Source organism: Falco biarmicus, chromosome 12, assembly GCF_023638135.1.
Source record: "Falco biarmicus isolate bFalBia1 chromosome 12, bFalBia1.pri, whole genome shotgun sequence".
NCBI classification, from domain to species: Eukaryota; Metazoa; Chordata; class Aves; order Falconiformes; family Falconidae; genus Falco; species Falco biarmicus.
Window position 1 is genome coordinate 29,282,548 of NC_079299.1, and position 17,967 is coordinate 29,300,514.

Consider the following 17,967-nt stretch of genomic DNA (forward strand, 5'->3'; position numbering starts at 1 on the left):
TGTCTAGTTGGATGTCTTAACCTTATTGCCTTAAATTTCTCTGTTTAGCTCTTGATTTAACTCCATTAGCAGTTTTTCTGTTCTGGGGACTTGGAATGGTGTGTTTCTGGAAGCAGAAGTGTACTTCAGTCACTGTAGGACTAATGGCTAAATTCATAAATATTTAAAATCTATAAGTACTGATCAGTCATCTTGAGTATTTCCTCACTAATGCAGTGTGCAATATGTATTTGCATAATACTTGAGTGCTACCGGCTGAATTAGTGCTAGTTTGCAATAGGGTGTGACCAGAAATTGTACCCCTGTAGCAACATAGGTGCTTAACCCCTCTTGAGACCATGTGTCTGTTTTATCTGTGGACTGGGTAGCGATGGAGGCTGTGTACTGACAAAATGTGACTCTTGTCAATGTTCTGTAACCCCTGAAGATGGTCTTAGCAAGCTTTAGTGGGGAAAAAGTTAACTGAGAAAGGTAACCTTTGCTTTGCATTGAAAGTTATTTTAAACTTGGGATCTAAATGCTATTCTGTGTTGGCTGTTGATGTGCTCTACTTGGCAGAAGATCTCATGAAGAACCTTAAGGAAACCTGACCTTCCTCCCCCATCTTTTCCTTCTAGGACTTTGAAGAATATCCTGAACACAGAACAAACTTCTTCTTGCTACTCCAGGCTGTAAATTCTCATTGCTTCCCAGCATTCCTGGCCATTCCACCCGCACAGTTCAAACTTGTTCTGGATTCTATTATTTGGGCTTTCAAACATACAATGAGAAACGTTGCAGATACAGGTAAATGAAAGTGTTTAATATGCAGACTTTATTTGTGGTATCAGTTGTATTTTCTGGTAGAATGCTGTTTTCTTGCATTTTTTTCTTTAGGCAGACTTTGAATTCTAGTCACATGACTCAGTACTGCATTTGCACAAGAATAATAATCTTCTGTCTCAGCTTCAAGTTGTCAGCCAGGTATACGTTAATGGGCTGACATACTTGGATGCTGTTTCACTCCCGGAGCTCTAAGAGAGCACTGTTACAGTTCCTGCTTGCTTTCTTTTCCATGTGAGTGCTGGCACTTCATTGAAACGGCTGAACTGATGCAACAGCTCGCTGCTGCTAAAACTGGTGTTGCAGCTCAACTTCTGTAGTGCTGCCTGTGGTGTTTGACTTAATGCCTCAGTTAAGACAGTTGCTCAGTGACTACTGAAAGGTCCAGCAGAAAAGTGCATGATTGGGGCGGGGGCTGAACCCATGCTCTGCGAGCGAGCCCACAGCATAAAGGGAAACACCTTAGATTGTTATAGAAGGGGGATTATGCTTCCTCTGGACAACAGTGAGGCGTTTAAAATGGATGAAATCTCATGGAGTAGCTGAATGTATTGCTGCATTTGACAGACACAAGTAATTAAAAAGCTGTCCAGAATGACAAATTACTGAAGAGAGACTAGGAGAGGCTATATGTATTGAATTCTAAAAAATACTAGTTTTTGAGATTTTGGGCTTAGTGTGCTTGACTACTGGATTAAAAAATGGTTGTGCAGCCACCTAGTTCTTTAGTCAGTTGTCTATCGGTGTTAGGAAGGAATGGGGATAAAAGAGAACTTCGAGTTGAATTTCACCTAGAAAGTAATTTAAGTTTTCCTGTCATTCTAAAAAAAGAAAATATCTTCCCTCCTTAAATTAGCAAACACTTTTTTCAGTAGAGTTTCTCTCACCTTCATTAGTTAGTAACTAGTAATGTGATTTGGTTCTTTATGCTTCTGTCATCTAAGAATGCAAATAAAATCGGCGTGCGGCGTGCATGTGACTGGGGTCCCTCTACTGGCTGCTTGAGGAAATGCCCGAGAAAATCGCGTGTAACGCTTGGCTTTTCAGAATTTCTTGTGATATTTGTATTGTTTTGGAAAAGGCAGAAATATGCACAGAAGTTTTAATACTGTTCTGTTGGTAACTTAAGGGTTTTTTTAATGCACATTTTCCAGGACTTCAGATACTTTATACTTTGCTTCAGAATGTTGCACAAGAAGAGACTGCTGCCCAGAGTTTTTATCAGACATACTTCTGTGATATCCTTCAGCATATTTTCTCAGTTGTAACGGACACCTCACACACTGCTGGTAAGAAAACACATATGTAAGCCAGCTGATTAAAACACCATATTTTGAACATCAAAATAATGTTAACTTTTCTGTGCTGAATAATAAATGTGCATCTGTATAACTCTGATCTGTTCAGGTTTGACAATGCATGCATCAATCCTTGCATACATGTTCAACTTAGTAGAAGAGGGAAAAATAAGTACTCCGTTAAACCCTGGAAATCCAGTGAACAACCAAATGTTTATTCAGGAGTATGTTGCTAATCTTCTCAAATCTGCATTTCCTCACCTGCAAGAGTAAGTCTGCCATGAGTCTTTAATACTTTTAAGTGGGTTCTTATGTCTTGAAACACTAACTGATGTGTTTACTGTTAGTGCCCAGGTTAAGCTGTTTGTAACAGGACTCTTCAGTTTAAACCAGGATATTCCTGCCTTCAAGGAACACCTAAGGGATTTTCTGGTTCAAATCAAGGTATGTTTGGTGTGCTTTTTTCAAGAAATAAAAAATGATCGTTTAGCAGGATGATACTGTTGGAAAGTACTTTTGACGGTGTTCGTTCAGTGTTTGTTTAGGAGATACCACTTATTTTGCAGCTGTTTAAAATGTAGTGAGAACTTCTGTTGAATGGCTTGCGTGACTGAGTGGTGTATCATATGATCTGTTTTGGTGTGATATAATTTTATTTTTCTGGGCTTAAGTGTCATCACTTAATTATTTACTTTTTGGGCTAAAGTGTCATCACTTGTGCTTTATGCTGTGCATACCATTCTTGTGTATAAGAAGGCTGCAAAACTTACTCTAATCGGGAAATAAAGCAAGTTGATTTTTAACCAAATCTTGTCTCAGTTATGCTTGGGATTGGGACGTGTTTTGAAACTTGCTAGAGCAATGCTATGCTTTTACATTTTTCTACAGACGGTAGAATTCAGGAAGATTGTCAGAGTTTGTTAATCCGTATTGAGACTGTAATCATCAGGTATTTTAAAATTGTAATGGTACTGCTTTAACAGTCGTGAGGTCTAAATGATGGGTTACTGTAGCAACCTGTTCTGTAACATAAGGTAAAAATGGTAAATTATTTTGCGTTCCTTTATATTACTTCTGACCTTAGGAACTGAAAGCAAAACCAGCAAATAGCCTGGCAGGGGATGTGAGGGGAAGATGTTTTCTGTATCATTCTGGATTTTTGGAAGCTTATTACTCTGCCTAAAGTATTTGACAATAAACTAATGATTTTATGTAACTTACACAGGAATTTGCAGGTGAGGACACATCAGACTTATTCTTGGAGGAAAGAGAAACAGCCCTTCGGCAGGCTCAAGAGGAGAAGCATAAACTGCAGATGTCTGTACCTGGCATCCTTAATCCACATGAAATTCCTGAGGAGATGTGCGATTAAAAAAAAAATAAACAAGTTTTGCAGTTTTCTTTCTGTACAGCTACTTTGTTGTGATAGAAGAAAACAGCACTTGGATGTTTGTTGACCAAAATGATGCCAATTTGTAAATTAAAATGTCACCTAGTGGCCCTTTTTCTTATGTGTTTTTTGTATAAGAAATTTTCTGTGAAATATCCTTCCATTGTTTAAGCTTTTGTTTGGTCATCTTTATTTAGATTTGCATGAAGTTGAAAATTAAGGCATTTTCAAAGTAATTACTTCATGCCCATTTTGTGGCTAAGGGGAAAAATAGGCAAAACATAACTTGTAAAAGACTATATTGCAAAATAATACAATTTCCTGTAAGAGTTTTGATTTTTAATTCGGGATCATTTTCTTTCTAGTCTGTCCTGCAGTCTAGGAGAAAAGGTTATGAGTAAAACAGATTGAATGAATTGTTAAGCAGAGGATTCTAGTGCTGCATTTGTTTTTATCAGTTAGCAGCTTTTTGGACTGAGTGGTAAGGCTAGGCTACATGTATTTGCAAGTTGTATGGCAAGTTTGCAGCAAGATCATGTGCATATCATCCCATTGTAAAGCAACTTCTAAAGAGTATGGGAACACAGTACAATTAGTTATTTTTACACAGTTCTTTTGTTTTTGTGTGTGTGCTGTCGCTTTGTCGACAACAGCTTTTTGTTTTCCTCAATGAGGAGTGTTGCTCATTTGTGAGCCTTCATTAACTCGAAGTGAAATGGTTAAAATATTTATCCTGTTAGAATAGGCTGCATCTTTTTAACAACTCATAAAATAAAAAAAAAAACTCTGGCTTTTAAGATGACTTATACTAATTTACATTGTTTACCATTGCTGTAGTGCTTAAAGAACACTACTTAAAAGCAAAATAAACTTGGTTTACATTTATTTTTCTTTCTTTGGCTTATTCTTTTACTGGATGAAAATGCTGTGATCGTATTCAAGAGTCATATCCAGAAGGTGTAGGACTAGTTCCTTGAGGTCTAGATAACTGTTGCTTCTGGCTTGCCTCATCTCAAGGACTTTGGCTGTGCTTGAAGTTAATATGAACTAATTTGGGTTCCATTTAGAAGTACAGTAGCTATTCTGACTTACCTCCAGGAATAAATATTCAATACTATGTTACTGTAAAATGCCAGGAATAAGGCACTCTTGCTCTTTCGCGCTCTCTGGACTCTGCAGAGGTATTGCACTGTATCTTGACTGAACAATGGATACTAGCACATTTTAATAACACATGTAGACAAGAGCTACGGTTATTTTTCTACCTAAAGTTTTGTAGTTAAATGATTTTCACAGATTTATGAAATACAGATGTGAAAACAGTATGAACACTAAGACTGTGTATGGTCTTGGCTTCCCCATTTATGTAATGTCTCTGCTGTCTTAACAGTTGATGTTAAGCTCTCCCAAAGCTTCTTCCCCTTTATTTTGTCTCTAATCTTAAGATTGTTATGATGCAACGCATCTCCATTCACGCAGAGCTGTAAAACAAGGTTAGAGAGTTGTGGAGGTCTGTGTAAGTTTGGATACTGTAGTTAACTTTGTGCTGTATATTACTTTTGAAGTAGAAGTGCATGAATTGACAGTGTTCACGTAGAATTCAGCTGTGACCAGAATGCTCCAGTCTTAAGTACTGGGCTGGCTCCTTCCTGTTTGTGAACATCTCTCCATTTGTTTTCCTTAGCTGGCCCCAAAAAAAGCATAGCTGCTCCTGCGTGAAGGTCGTTTGGCAGTGTACATGTTACGAGCTGGCAGTTGTCAATCTGGAGAGGTTTCTCAAACCCTTCATGGCTAGGACTTAGAATACAGCCTACCAGAACTGTTAATTACTTTGATAGTTACAAAATGTTTCTTTCTCTCTTGAAGGCTCATGATTTAAGCTTTTTCATGTCTTCCTGGCCTGTTGATGTATAGCTTTCTGTTCAGCTCTGTGAAGGCAGTATGGTCTTAAATAGGCAGAGGAAAATTCTTGAAGTACTATTGAAGGATGCATCTAGAGTGGACATTAAGTGGCTTGTGACAAGGCTGAGTTGCAGCATTATAGAGCTGAGATCATCAAAAGCTGTGCAGAGAAGTAGGAAAGTCTTCCTAAAACGGAAATAAATACCACCAAGAGCGTGACATCAGAATGATTATATCTGAGTCACAGAACTAAATACTGAATTGGTTCTGACATACAGCGGCATTAACAGTGCATTGAAAATAGTTTTGAACAAAAACAACACGTGTGCTACTGCGTGTTACTATGTGTGTTTAAGGTTCAGGTTAGTCTGAGGCTTGTGGTCTGGCTGGTGGTTTACTGAAGAATGAAACCTGACCTAACCTCTCAAAAAGCAAATCTGAAATGTATTTTTTAAATCAATTCAGAGAAGAGCGGTTTCATTATTTGGATACCTTCTAGGTTACCTAGTGACAACATTTTAATCTTTGTTTCCCTCTTAGATCTAAAAACTTAACTGTGGTCTTGACTTACTATCTTGAGAACTGGTGCCTTTCATGGATCTCTGCAGATGCTGTAAACGTGCAGCTGATGCAGAGTTCTGGATACCATTAAAAGATTTGACTTGTGTGTGGGCATATTTCTAGTGCAGTTATCCTGAGTGTGGAAAAAAATTTACAATGTACATCTAAAAGTTCTAGTTCAAATGCACACTCTGTACATTAAAGTGTATGGATAAAAAGCATGAACCATCGTATAAACATCTACGTAACTTGTAATTATATGTAAACAAATGTTTTGTGATATTTCTAAACAGATTTTTCAAAAAAGCCCAATTCTATGTACTCCAGGTACGTTCATAAAGTATAAGTATTACAGGGTGTTTTCTGTGTTTACATGAATGGATTGCCTGTTAGCTGATGAAGACACCCCCGAGTACTTGTTTCAGGCTACCATGATGTGTTTGCTACTGTAACTGAAGCAGATTATTTTCCAAAGCATTTTAGGTTAGTTTTGTTGTATGTGGTTTTTTGGTTTGGGTTTTGGTTTGTTTTTCTTTTGGGGGGGAAAGGGGGGTGTTTGCCTAGAATAATTTGGTGTGTGTTAATCTGGTTAAGTGAATTATTTTCCAATAAAGCTAATATTTATGCAAAAAAGCTTTAGAAATGCTCATCTCTCAAGGAAGGTTTTAAGAGTTACTTCGAATAGTTTTTAGCACTGGAAAAGCAGTAGGACTTCATCTGTGGGTTTCTTAATAGAAGGATTAGGAAGAGATGCTGAAAATTACGCATCAAAATGTGGAGAGACTGAATGAAGCGGGGAACTTGCATCGATGCTGTATTGTGACTAGGGGACATTGTCCCGTAGTCAGTTGGAACAATTATTATTACTGATCTAAGGCTTCCGGGGTACTGTTTATATTTGCTAGAAGATAACTTCTAGTCCTTTCCCCTTTCTCTTCACTTACTGGCTTTGTCTGTAAATGTTTTGGGGCAGAACTGAAATGTTGGAGATGGCTTGAAAAAAACGTTTTCGTGTCAAAAATGAGTAAAAGAAACATACCTCTCCCTTTGTCTGCCCTTCATGAGTGTACCTCCACACTTGATTCCTTGAGATTGAATTTATTTTTAGCCTTTTAGATTTAGGAAATCCTTGCTTCGTTGGCCAAGGCTGATTATGGTCAGCAGTTTTCCCTTGGGAAAAGGCTTAGCCGTTCCAGTTGAGGGATTAATTTCTCAGGTAAGATTTCACATACAATGTACCTTAATTACTTAAAGCACTCAAAATCACTGGTGTCATACATACATACCTGCCCTATGTGCTGCTATTGGTACGCTTGTTTCTCACTACCTGTGAGTGCTTGTTTGTGCTGTAAGTGGTACAAGAACACAGTGCAAAGAAAAGATCAGGTTGAGAAGGAATGTTTTGGAAGTTGAGAGTATGGATGAGAATGACAAAAGAGGAAAACTAATACTCAAGTTTTTACTTGTATTTACTCCACCTAACTTAAACAGCACTTTTTCCTAGGTAATACATTGGGTAGTCTCTTCCAAGTCCCCCATCAAAATACGTCAGAGGGCCTGGTGTTTTTTTAAATTGTGAACATTTTAAAATCTTGGTCTTTTAAAACATTGTTTCAGTTTTTTCTGAGTCTTTAGAAGCCTGTAGTCTTTCACAGATTCTGTTATTTCACCAAAGACTGTGAGGAAGAATTGGCCAATTTAGGTTGGAGGATGGGGGGGGAAAGACTTAAAAACTTTCACTGATGTGACAACATAACAAGGTTAAGCATGTGTGTGCTGCAAAGAGCTGATGCAGCCCACCTATTACTGCTGCTAGTTATTTTATCGTGTATATTGAAAACCAGGCAGTGATGACCACCTTTCTTTTGTGGCATTTCTGTAGCATTAGATCTAGCGAGCATTTTTGCATCAACCTTCATAAATGGTTTTACGAACTTCTCAGATCTTTTGTAGTTAGCTTGTGAACTCTTCTCCCAGAGTTTTACCTCTGACCAGTTTGCTTTCAGGGTTAACTTGAAACTTGCAACTGTGCAATCATAAAAGTTCTGCAAAGGAACACTGTAAGTGTGCTTTACCAGTAAAAAGTCCAAAACGGGGGTCCAGCTGTACAAAAAAAAGCTGTCTGTGCTCTCTTTGACAGGTAAGATGGTTCAGTTGCTGATGGCATTGTTGCTAATGCTCAGTAATGTAGCTGTTGCCATGCTTTCCGATGAAAGGGATGGGATGACCAGTCACCTGACAGCTGCTTTATAGACTGAAATAATCAAAATGAAGATTGAAACAATGTGAAGGATGTTCACTCACAATAGCATTGAGAATGTGGGTACCATGCTCAGCCTACCTCATCTGGGAGAAGGAGTGGTTAGATAAGTAGCACTGAATCTCAAGCTAATGCAGTCATCACCACCCGATCTTCATGGGTACAGAAGCACTTGAGGGGAAAAAACAGCCCTTCAACTGAATTACTAATCCAGATCACATAAGAAAGAGGCTCTAAGGTGCAGTCTGAAACCACTCAAAAGTTGGAGCTTGCTCTGGCTGTACCGTGTGATCTTTGCCATACCCAACAGCTGGTGGTAATGTTTATCAGAATGCAGACTGTCTTCCTACTAAAATGCTGAGCAGCCAGTTAGCTCATTTTGGAGCAAACTGTTTAATGTAGTTTGGTGGTATAGTGAGCATTATTTATTCTTACATGATGTGTTTTTGGCCTAATAGACAGGGCTATTTTGAGTGTATTTGCTTAATGTTTAGCGTAAGTCAAACCAATCGAGTTTGTCTTCACAGGGTGCTGTGGTAAGAAAGTCTAGACATGAACCGTGTTACAAAGTGTTAAAATGGTAACAGCAACAAAAGGCAAGTGCTGAAACTTAAAAGAGTGTGTAAATGTAAACTGATTCTGTTGTGCTCCGGCCCAGTTTCGTTGGTAACTTCACATTTTACAGGCAGAGACTTGCTTCCTTTAGCAAAATTAAGGATATCCTAGGCAAGGGATTCCAACCACGTCCAGTATCATTCCAGACCAGAGGTCACAAATACGCTGGACTGGATGGAATTCGCCTTCTTGACGCTATCCTCTGTATAGCGGAAATTACTTACTTGCTTTCTAGCAGTTGCAGCTCCCATCTCCTCTTAGCATCTGCTGACATCACTGGCAGTTGACCTTTCATTGTAAGTTGCGGCAGTAGAGGAGTAAACGTGCAGTCCATTTGGCTGTCATTGCTACAGGGATGGGAACTTCCAGCAGAGCAACAAAGTTCAAACAAGATAATTCAGTCAACCAGAGGGATTCATCTGATGTGGGATAAAGGAGTTGACATGATTAATGTTAAAAAAGAAAAGGTTTCAGTTCAATCTTCCACATTCCACAGTTACTGTTTTGAGGTCCAATGAGCAACTGTAAGTATTCATACAGAAAACGAAAGCTTGAAAATATAAAGTATGAGGCAGGCAAGGAGAGGCTGCAGTGTCCCGAAGAAGGAAGAGGGGCAGTGATCAATCTTACTACCTCAACTCCTAATCCCCTTCAGAGCGGTTGTGTTTGGTTTGGTTTGGTTTTCTTTTGGTGAATGGTTAACTCCATCATCTTGACCTTAAAGAAAACCACCTTGCAAGGATGGCATGTGAGGAGACAACAAAGGTCAAGGGAAAAACAGCGCATAGAAGAGTGGGAGGCTGATGATCACTGTAATGGGACCAGTTATAGCTCTTTGTCACTCCTGCTTAGAAGCTAACGTTAAATTTAAGAACAAACAGAAAAACCCCGCAACAAACACAATTCCATCTCTATTAAAAAAGAAAAGATTCCTGTGTGCAGTATAAAGACTTTGGCTGGCAGTACTCCAGTCTGCACAAAAGCAGGAGTGACTCAAGGTCACCTATACTCTTCTGTTGTATTCATTGAACTTGGCATGTGATACCATGCCAAAGGCCCCTTCCTTGTGCTGACTCTGGTGTTTATGTGACGCTGCGATCAGATCAAAGAGGCACTTCGTCAGAAAAACAATCTTTTGAGATGTTTTGGCGGTTAATTTTGGTTCTGTTATAAAATTTACCGCAAGGCCTGTATAAGGAAGGAAGAGGGTGAAAGTGCAAATTGAAATCGGATTATGCAGACTGTAGAACTATGCTTTCTACCAAAAAAAAACACCCAACCCACAACATTTTTGGTGTTTTTCCAGACACCTCACTTGTATAACCACTGATAGATTCCGTGCTAGCAGGAATACCTGTTGTGCTACAATGTTAAAGGTTAAGGAAGCAAATAAGCATGACTTCTTTTGAAGATGCAGGGTTTATATTAGTTTGGTGTGACAAAATTAAGATGCTTTCTAAGCTTCTCTTTGTGCAGCTCTGGCTTCCAACTTCAGTAACTCCAGTTTTGATAATGGTAAAGGGTATTCCAGCAAATGAAGACTGACATGATTTGGAAAAGAGCATATGGCATATTGCAAAGACAAGTCATGAAAGCTGTGGTAAAAATGGCATACAAAAGGATAACTGAAATACTCTTTAGACACATAGAAGGTAAGATAGCACAACATCAAGTGAAAAATAGCAGTATGTATACACGTTACATAAAAGCCTCTGATCCACCTTTGACAGATCTCAAGTTTTGAAAGCAGTGCCATAGAAAAGAAAGATGATTGGTACCTTAATTCAGACATGAGCAGAATGTGATACTGTATTTTTCTAGACTACTTTTATACTTCCATTGTACAGGTTTTTAGGCTATCTAGAAGAGACCACACAAAAAAGGCCTTACAGGATCCGGTACATCTGTGTCAGTTTAATAACAACCACCACAGCAGTGTGGAGGCTTAGTTCTTAAAACTAGCTAGCTTAACAACTAGTTAGTAGTGGTTAGATTTCTGTCCGTCAACAGAAAAGAGATTATTTAGAAAAGACTATGTCTGTCAGGAATTAAGTTACATATAACAAGAAAGATCAGTAAAAAGTTTCAGGGAAGTTTTTAGTTTAGTCGCAGTCTTCCTCCTGTCTCTTGTATTGGTATTCTTTCTTATTCTCAGGAATCCTGTTTGAAAGATACTTGCATTAACATAAAATGTGAATTCAAGGGACAGACAACAAGGAACCTGTGTCTTGTGTAGACTCTCAAAGTTTATTTTCTGTATTGGTTTAATAAGTGGAAATTTCAGCAGGGAATATTTAGAATTTTATTAAGAAAAGCTATTCTTGTTGATAACACTAACTTGGAAAGTATTTCAAAAACAAGTAGTGACAAGAAGTCTGGGTGAAAGATTGTTCTCGTATAGTCCTGGCTTCCACAGTAGTAGTTGTATCTGAGACTAGGTCTGTTGTTTACAATAACTTGTCTCTTCTTTTATTTTTAAGCAGCAGTGGAGTTCTTTGTTTTAGCTTAACAGATGGATGCTTTGAGGACTGTTAGGAGGAGCGCATTCTCTGTGCTTGAGTGGGAGGTTATGTATACAACCACCAGTGGGGGTATCAGCCTGTATAAATACACACATGAGTTAAAAAAGCAACTGCATTTCTGCAATGACATCAGACCTATATTTTGTATTTTTCCATTTAAGTCAGCCACCGAAGAGCTTGAAACAGCTTTCCTTTCTTTTCCCCTTAATCTGGAACTTTTGCGATTTATTTTACTTTCTACTAAACTATATTGCATCTGCATTGCGGCCATTAATAGATTTGTTTTCTTAATCCTAGGTACAAGTCGGTAAACTGGAGGCATTCAGAATAATACACGAGTTTACCACTGGGTGGTACTACAGAAATACAAAACACAGTAGGAGAGAGGCGCCTACTCCGGGGGGGGGAAAGCATCCCCGCTCCGGCGTGTGATCCGTGAGCCTGGGAGCGGGAGCGTGTCCCTGTGCGGGGCTGAGAGGTGGGGAAAAAAGGGGGTTTCTTGTGCGGCAGTCTGCCGTGTGCCTGCACGCTCGTCCTCGGGGGGGCCGGGACCCTGCTCCAACTGCGCCCGTCACGGCGCTAACTGAAGTGGTAGTTGCAATCAGTATGAATTATGGAACTTTAAAGTTTCTATGTTTGAAGAGGTAGGCTCCTGGACGCATAGCCACAGAATGCGGTATTTCTAGTTATTCACAGAGGCCATGCTTGCCATTGGACGTTTATTATGCTGAAGAAATCGCTATCCAAGAGGAAAGCGGAACAGGGTCAAAAAGTATAGGAGATAAAAAAAAAATCGCCATAAACCGCTCCCGCGGTACTTCGGCGAGGGCGGGCCGGGCAGGTGCTGGGCTCCGGCCGCCGCTCCCTTCAGCCGGCGCTGGGCGGGAGGGCGATGGCCGGCGGCCGGAGCCCTGAACGCCCGCCCCGGCTCGGGGCGCTGCCTCGCTGCGCGGCGTGCCCGGCCCGCCAGGCGCTCCCTGCAGGCGGGAGGGCCCACGGGGCCGCCGCCGCCGCCCGCCCCGCCTCTCGCAGCGCGGTTCCCGCTCGACCAGCGTTTGCAGTCACAGCAATAATAACGAGGGAGCAGCGCGCAGCGCAGAGCCGGCCGAGCCTGCCCCGGCAAGCGTCCTCCGGCGGCCCGGGAAGAGGCGAGGGCCGCACGGCCACAGAGCAGCTGAGGGGGCGGGCCGGGGTAGGCCTCTGGCGGCGGCCGCTCGCTTTAAGCGGGGGAGGCCGCTCCTCTGTCCCTGTCACCGCGGCGTGTGCGCGTTGCTGGCGGGAGGCGGGAAGAGGGCAGGGAAACGCGCTTCCCGCCCTACCCCGGGCGCGCGCCGAGCCGCCGCCGCCGCCATTTTACCCTCCCGGCCCCGGCGTCCGGCCCGCCCCCTTCCTCCTCCTCCCCGCTCGGCAGCCCGCCGCTCGGCCCGGGGTGGGAAGGCGGGGCGAAAGGGAAGGGGGGAGGGACTCGGCCACCGTCGCCTCCTGCCTGGTCGGAAACTGCCGAGCTGAGCCCGAGCGCCCTGTCCCCCCTCGCTCCCGTCCCCTCCTCCTCCTTCCCCCTCAGCAAAATGGCGGCGCGTGGAGTCACTGGGAGCCAGTGAGTGACTCGGCTTCTCCTCCCCGCCGCCGCCGCTACCGCCGCCGCCACAGGCTCATTTGCATTGCTCAACCGCCCCATCCCCCCCCCTCCCCCGGATCCCGGACCGGCCCCTGCCTCTCCCCCCCCCCACCTTCTCTTCCCATTCCTTCCCGCCCCCTCCTTCCCCTCCCCCCCGGCTGACCCCCGCCCCGGCCCCCATCAATCATCAATCAGCAGCACCGAGTGGATCAATCAATGGTCGGGAGGAGGCGGCGGCGGCGGCTGCTGCTGTTAATGAACAATGTGTGAGAGCTGCGCCGAGCTGCTGGAGGTGTTAAATGAGAGTAAGTGCGGCCGCCCTCCCCCGCTACCCTCCCCCCAACACTCCTCGCCCCGGGCCGGGACCCCACGTACCCTCCTCTACACGGGCTGGGTTATAACCCCGCTTCATCGCCTTCCTTACCCCCCCACCCGCCCCTCGCCTCTCCCTGCTCGCCGCCTGGCTCGGGCCTCCTGGGCGCGGGGTTACCTCTCTGCCTGCGGGGTGGCCATCGAGGGAGAGCCTGCCCCGCTCTGCGGCTTCCTTCCCCCCCCTTCCCTCCTCTCCGTGCCGGGGCCGGGCGACTTGCGGCCTGGGGAGGGTGCGCCGAGGGGCTGTCCCCGCCGGGCCTTTCGCAGGGCTCCCCCCCCTCGGCCCCGGCCTTTCCCGCCTGCCCCCCGGGTGTCTGCGTGTGGGGCCGGGCGGGGACGTGACCCTGCCGTTGGCATGAGGAGCCCGCTTGGCGCCCTGCATCCCCGGGAAGCCGCAGCGGGGCCTAGCAGGCTCCCCGCTCGGCTGAGGAGGTGCCTGGGCGCTGCTCCGGTGGCTGTTGAGCAGCTGGAGGCCGGGCCTGGGCTGGGTCCCTTTTAAGCAGCAGACAAGGCGACTCGGAGTGATCCTGCCTCCCCCCTCCCCCGTCCGCGGTGTGGGGTGCGGGGGGGAAGGGACGCGGTGGAGGTGGTTTTCGGGTACCTATATTTCCGAAGCGACTGCCTGGCTGTGAGGGAACCGGCGCCTAAAGGAGCCTGGCTCGGCTTTGCGAGGGCCGGGCTGCCGGCGGAGGGGGGGGGGGGGGGGGGGGGGGGAAGGAGCTCCCGGGTGTTTCTCCTCGGGGGTGGTCTCTTGCTCGCTTCCGAAGTTTTTCCTCTTTACAAGTGTTAGCTAAACAGCCGGGAGGGTCGGAGGGTTAATAGAGCAGGTATGCTCCCCGGTGCCGCGGAGATCGGTCTTCATTTTGGGCTCGAAATCCCCTGTTCCCCTCCGCGGTAGGCCTCGTGTATCCCTCGGAACCTGCTCTCCGTTCTCCATGGCAAGCAGGGTACCTTCCCAGCCTCGGAGGCTCGTCTCCCTGCACCGCTTCGGGAACAAAGCCTAAAAACCCATGATTTGTAGAGATCTGGGGAATTTAACGAGCTCATGAGCTGAAGTTTGTGATTAGCGGGAAGTTTAGCTATCTCAAATCCTAAACGTTTTTCCTGGTTTCTCACTGCAGCCTGCTTAGAGGCAAATCGTGTTCCACTAAAGTGAGGCACAGAATGCTTCCTAGAACAGATTTGGATACAGCGTTTTCTTATTCTTAACTCTTGTGAGGTCCAGTTGTATGTGGTGGTGGTTCCTTCCCGAGATACATGAGTAGATACTACAGTAGTTGAATGCTGGCCTCTTGCTTGCTGGGAAATACGATATTCAGTGATGGCCAGCATTTTATTTGAAAAGTAAAAATGTGTGTGTGTAGAAATAACTTTCAGGACAGTCTGAGGCTGGAATAAAACAGATTAAAAGGTTAACGTCAGAGAACTGTTGGGTTGTTAAAATTGTTTGCCAAGTTTGGCTAAGCTTATAATTCCAATATCTTGTTTCGAACAATTGTGATGTTTACTTGATTTAGTACGTGTATCTTATCCGCCTCAACGGGAGAGGTTGGGAATATGTTGGTATTATAGACTGAATGCTTATTTAAACAGTAGGCTCGAAACAAGACTAAACTATCAATGGTATACTGATGACAACTGTTTGTTGGAAGAGATAACTTCGCTTTCTTTTGATGGATTGATAAATAATAGTTTAAACTTGATCAAGATAGATATGATCAGATAGAAAAAAGCTGTAATGTTAAATTTGTTATTTCAAGAAATCTCTTGAATTCCAGTATGAATTTATTTTTAGAACCATTTTAAGGTAATTGGGTTTTAGGTGGATAGATATTCCCTTACAGATAAAGCAATATCTTAAATCGCTATAAATTGCTTTTTTTTTTTTTTTTTTAATATATAACTAGGGTATGGATAATTTAATGGTTCTATGTAACTTAAGGTAGAAATCTGCTATTTAGGAAAAGGAAATTTGGCTTTTTAAGTCAGGTTTATTAGGAAAATTATGCACTACCATGGCTGCATAGTTCACTTCCAAAAATGTTGGTCAGGTAACACTAGCTTTGGCCTTCCATTTAGAGAAACAAGCACACTTCAAATAAACCTAACTATTCTCTGTGTGTGTTTGGATACGAAGGCATATTTGATGGTGCATTGTGTGTGCCACCTACCTTCTCGCTGTATGAGAACGAGTTGTAAGGGGCGGACACTTTCTTTTATAACATCACGTTGTGTTCTTTGTATTTTTAAAGTAATAAATAAAGGTAATGTACAAAAATCACATCAAGCCTTGGTTTTTAAAAACAGTGCAGCAAAAATGAAAAGTGGTAGTAAAGAATGAGGTCATGCCCAAAATGTGTGAGCCAGAGACTGCCAGCAGTTTCCTTTTCTGCCCGCTGAGCATTTAGGATCGCCTCTTCACTGAAACTACTGAAACAGTGTTTTGAAAAGGGTCCAGGAAATATAATCTAGTTTGGTTTAGAAATTTCTTGCTAAACTAAACATTTTTACATGAAACACATATTGCCCTTTGTCTTCATTTACCGTAATGTTTACAAAATAATTATTTGGTATCAATTGTATGACAGGTCACTTAGTGAACGCAACAAAGAGTGACAACTCTTACCGTATTGCTTTGGAAAGAACACGTGGGAAGCTCTGGTTTTCTTCAGAAGAAGTTACCTATTTATGGATGACAGAAGGATGGAACGTAACAATTCTGCAAACAGCCAGGCATATTTTTATTATAAGCATATTTGTCCCACTGTAAACTGCTACAGTATTCTGCATCCCACAACAATGTGCAGAGCTGGAGCTTTTTTCTAGCAGTGACCTTTGTGTAGGCCCAGGGTTATGTCTTGCTAGAGCTTGCTACAAGACTCCCAGGTCCTTAGGCCTGATCTGTAACAGGTACTCAGTGGGCCTGCTTCTGTGGCACTCATAAGGGCTGCCTGAGATCTTGTGGGACTGGAAACCTGTAGTTTGAAAAACTTGCTTTTTGGGCAAAGGTTTGTATGGACACGTGTGTGCATGTGTATGTATATAACACAAAGCTTCATTGCTGTGCTTAAGAATGAGAAGGAGCCACTGTTTTGTGGACAGAAGCAGCAATGTTGGTAACTGTAGTCTTGCAGCATCTTTATGGTCAGCATTTGATTTAAGTATGAAACCCAGTAAATTCCCCGATCTTGAAGTTATTTCCTGAGAAGAAGTAGTAGGTTCGAGTTACGATTTCATCTAGGAACTCAGTAAAACACAAATTCCTCTATGAAGTGCCCAGGCTTTAGAGCAGTTTTTGCATTGCAAGACAATCTGTTGTTCACTTAAACAGTCTCATTTCTCATTGAGTGCTCTAGGTACGTTAGCACCACTTACATTTTTCCAGGCAGGGGTTTAATAAGAGTAAAGGCTATAAAAAAGTCTGGTCTGATTTCTGAATTAGTGTTCCACAATGTAAACATTTTTAGTAGCCTTAAATAGAAAGAGAAGGAAAAAAAAAAAAAAAAAGGAAGACACAATTGTTTACTTTTTAAGATAAGGGCACATATTTACAAAAGACTTAAGAACAGATTCTCATGGTGTTAATTATAGGGGCTTATTTAAATGTACACGCTTTTTACAGGAAATACGCATGGGGGACATAATATGCTTTTCTGTTAATTTACAGTATTCTGTATCCCAAAATGAACCCTGATATCAACACACTGTATGTTCTTTGGTTTCTTTGCATGCCAGTTCTTGTCAGTCTAGGAGGGATTATATTGAATTTCATTTGTTCTTTAGTAATATTTACATTGCTGTGCTGTCCAGAGGCCCTGATCAGGACAGTTCTGTTTTGCTAGGCACTGTGCAGATAATCCAGATAGTCTTAACCCTAAAGTAAGCCAGGAAATACAGAAGTGTAACATGAAAGATGGATTTTTATGTCTCAAGTCTTTTACACCACAGTTCTGAAGGTTGCTGTGTCACACCTGAAGTCATAGTAATAGTTTGAGCTACCTGTAGAATCGTGCTATCGCTGGGCACTTGGCTTCACTTGAATGTGAAATACTTGATGCTCCATGGAAGTGTTGGGAGTGTAAGATTGTTGTGTGCCTGGGAGTGCTGCTGCTTAGCTTAAAGTGGAAATCTAGTTTTCAGACTGGTCCTGAGTCAGCTGTGCTTGTAGTCCTGGCTGTGGCATGCCCCAGAGAGCCTGGCTGGGCTTGGTTGCCTAAGTGACTTCCCTTTGGGACTGCAGTGGGTATTGATGTGTGTTGACTTAAAACTCCGTAGATTATTTAGGTTTGTTTTGTTCTTGTTGTTTGGGTTGGTTTATGTAAAAGTAATTAAAAGAAATTTAAAATGGAGAAATAGATTTTACTATACAGTGGCAATCATGATTTTAGGTAGCTTTGGTAGGCCAAGTTTATTCCTAGCTCTTGGTTTCTGGGAACTGTTTGTTTTCTTCCCAGCATTCTGCTTCACTTTCTTCAATGATTGCCTCTTTAGTCCATTTTTTTTTTTTCCTAGCAGCTCTGAAACGTGGTAAAATCAGTTCACATTAGTGAATAGACACTTCTAGGAATTATTCTATCACACAAACTTGTGGGCCATTTTTCTCGTTA

The 17,967-nt window shown here is 42.7% G+C and overlaps 2 protein-coding genes and 2 long non-coding RNA genes across 12 annotated transcripts in view; 2 read left to right on the top strand and 2 right to left on the bottom strand.

The window, feature by feature from the left end:
* Positions 1-4,395, top strand: part of XPO1 (exportin 1) — a 39,923-nt gene extending 35,528 nt beyond the window's left edge. For all 9 annotated transcript variants that reach the window (XM_056357187.1, XM_056357188.1, XM_056357194.1 and 6 more), the window contains 5 exons: positions 618-786; positions 1,977-2,111; positions 2,230-2,389; positions 2,468-2,564; positions 3,346-4,395. In XM_056357187.1, coding sequence (XP_056213162.1) covers positions 618-786; positions 1,977-2,111; positions 2,230-2,389; positions 2,468-2,564; positions 3,346-3,492 — 708 coding nt within the window. In that variant the 3' untranslated portion in view covers positions 3,493-4,395. The remainder of the gene's footprint in view (positions 1-617; positions 787-1,976; positions 2,112-2,229; positions 2,390-2,467; positions 2,565-3,345) is intronic.
* LOC130157522 (uncharacterized) lies at positions 782-14,032 on the bottom strand. The gene is made up of 3 exons (XR_008824916.1): positions 13,962-14,032; positions 9,073-9,267; positions 782-2,108 (listed from the first exon to the last, which is right to left on the bottom strand). It is a non-coding gene; the product is annotated as an uncharacterized LOC130157522 (long non-coding RNA).
* On the bottom strand, positions 11,071-13,957 carry LOC130157521 (uncharacterized). Its single transcript, XR_008824915.1, has 2 exons — positions 13,479-13,957; positions 11,071-12,109 (listed from the first exon to the last, which is right to left on the bottom strand). It is a non-coding gene; the product is annotated as an uncharacterized LOC130157521 (long non-coding RNA).
* Positions 12,163-17,967, top strand: part of USP34 (ubiquitin specific peptidase 34) — a 138,089-nt gene continuing 132,284 nt past the window's right edge. Inside the window, exon 1 of the mRNA XM_056357197.1 lies at positions 12,163-13,293. Within this exon, the coding sequence (XP_056213172.1) occupies positions 13,251-13,293 (43 nt within the window). The 5' untranslated portion in view covers positions 12,163-13,250. The remainder of the gene's footprint in view (positions 13,294-17,967) is intronic.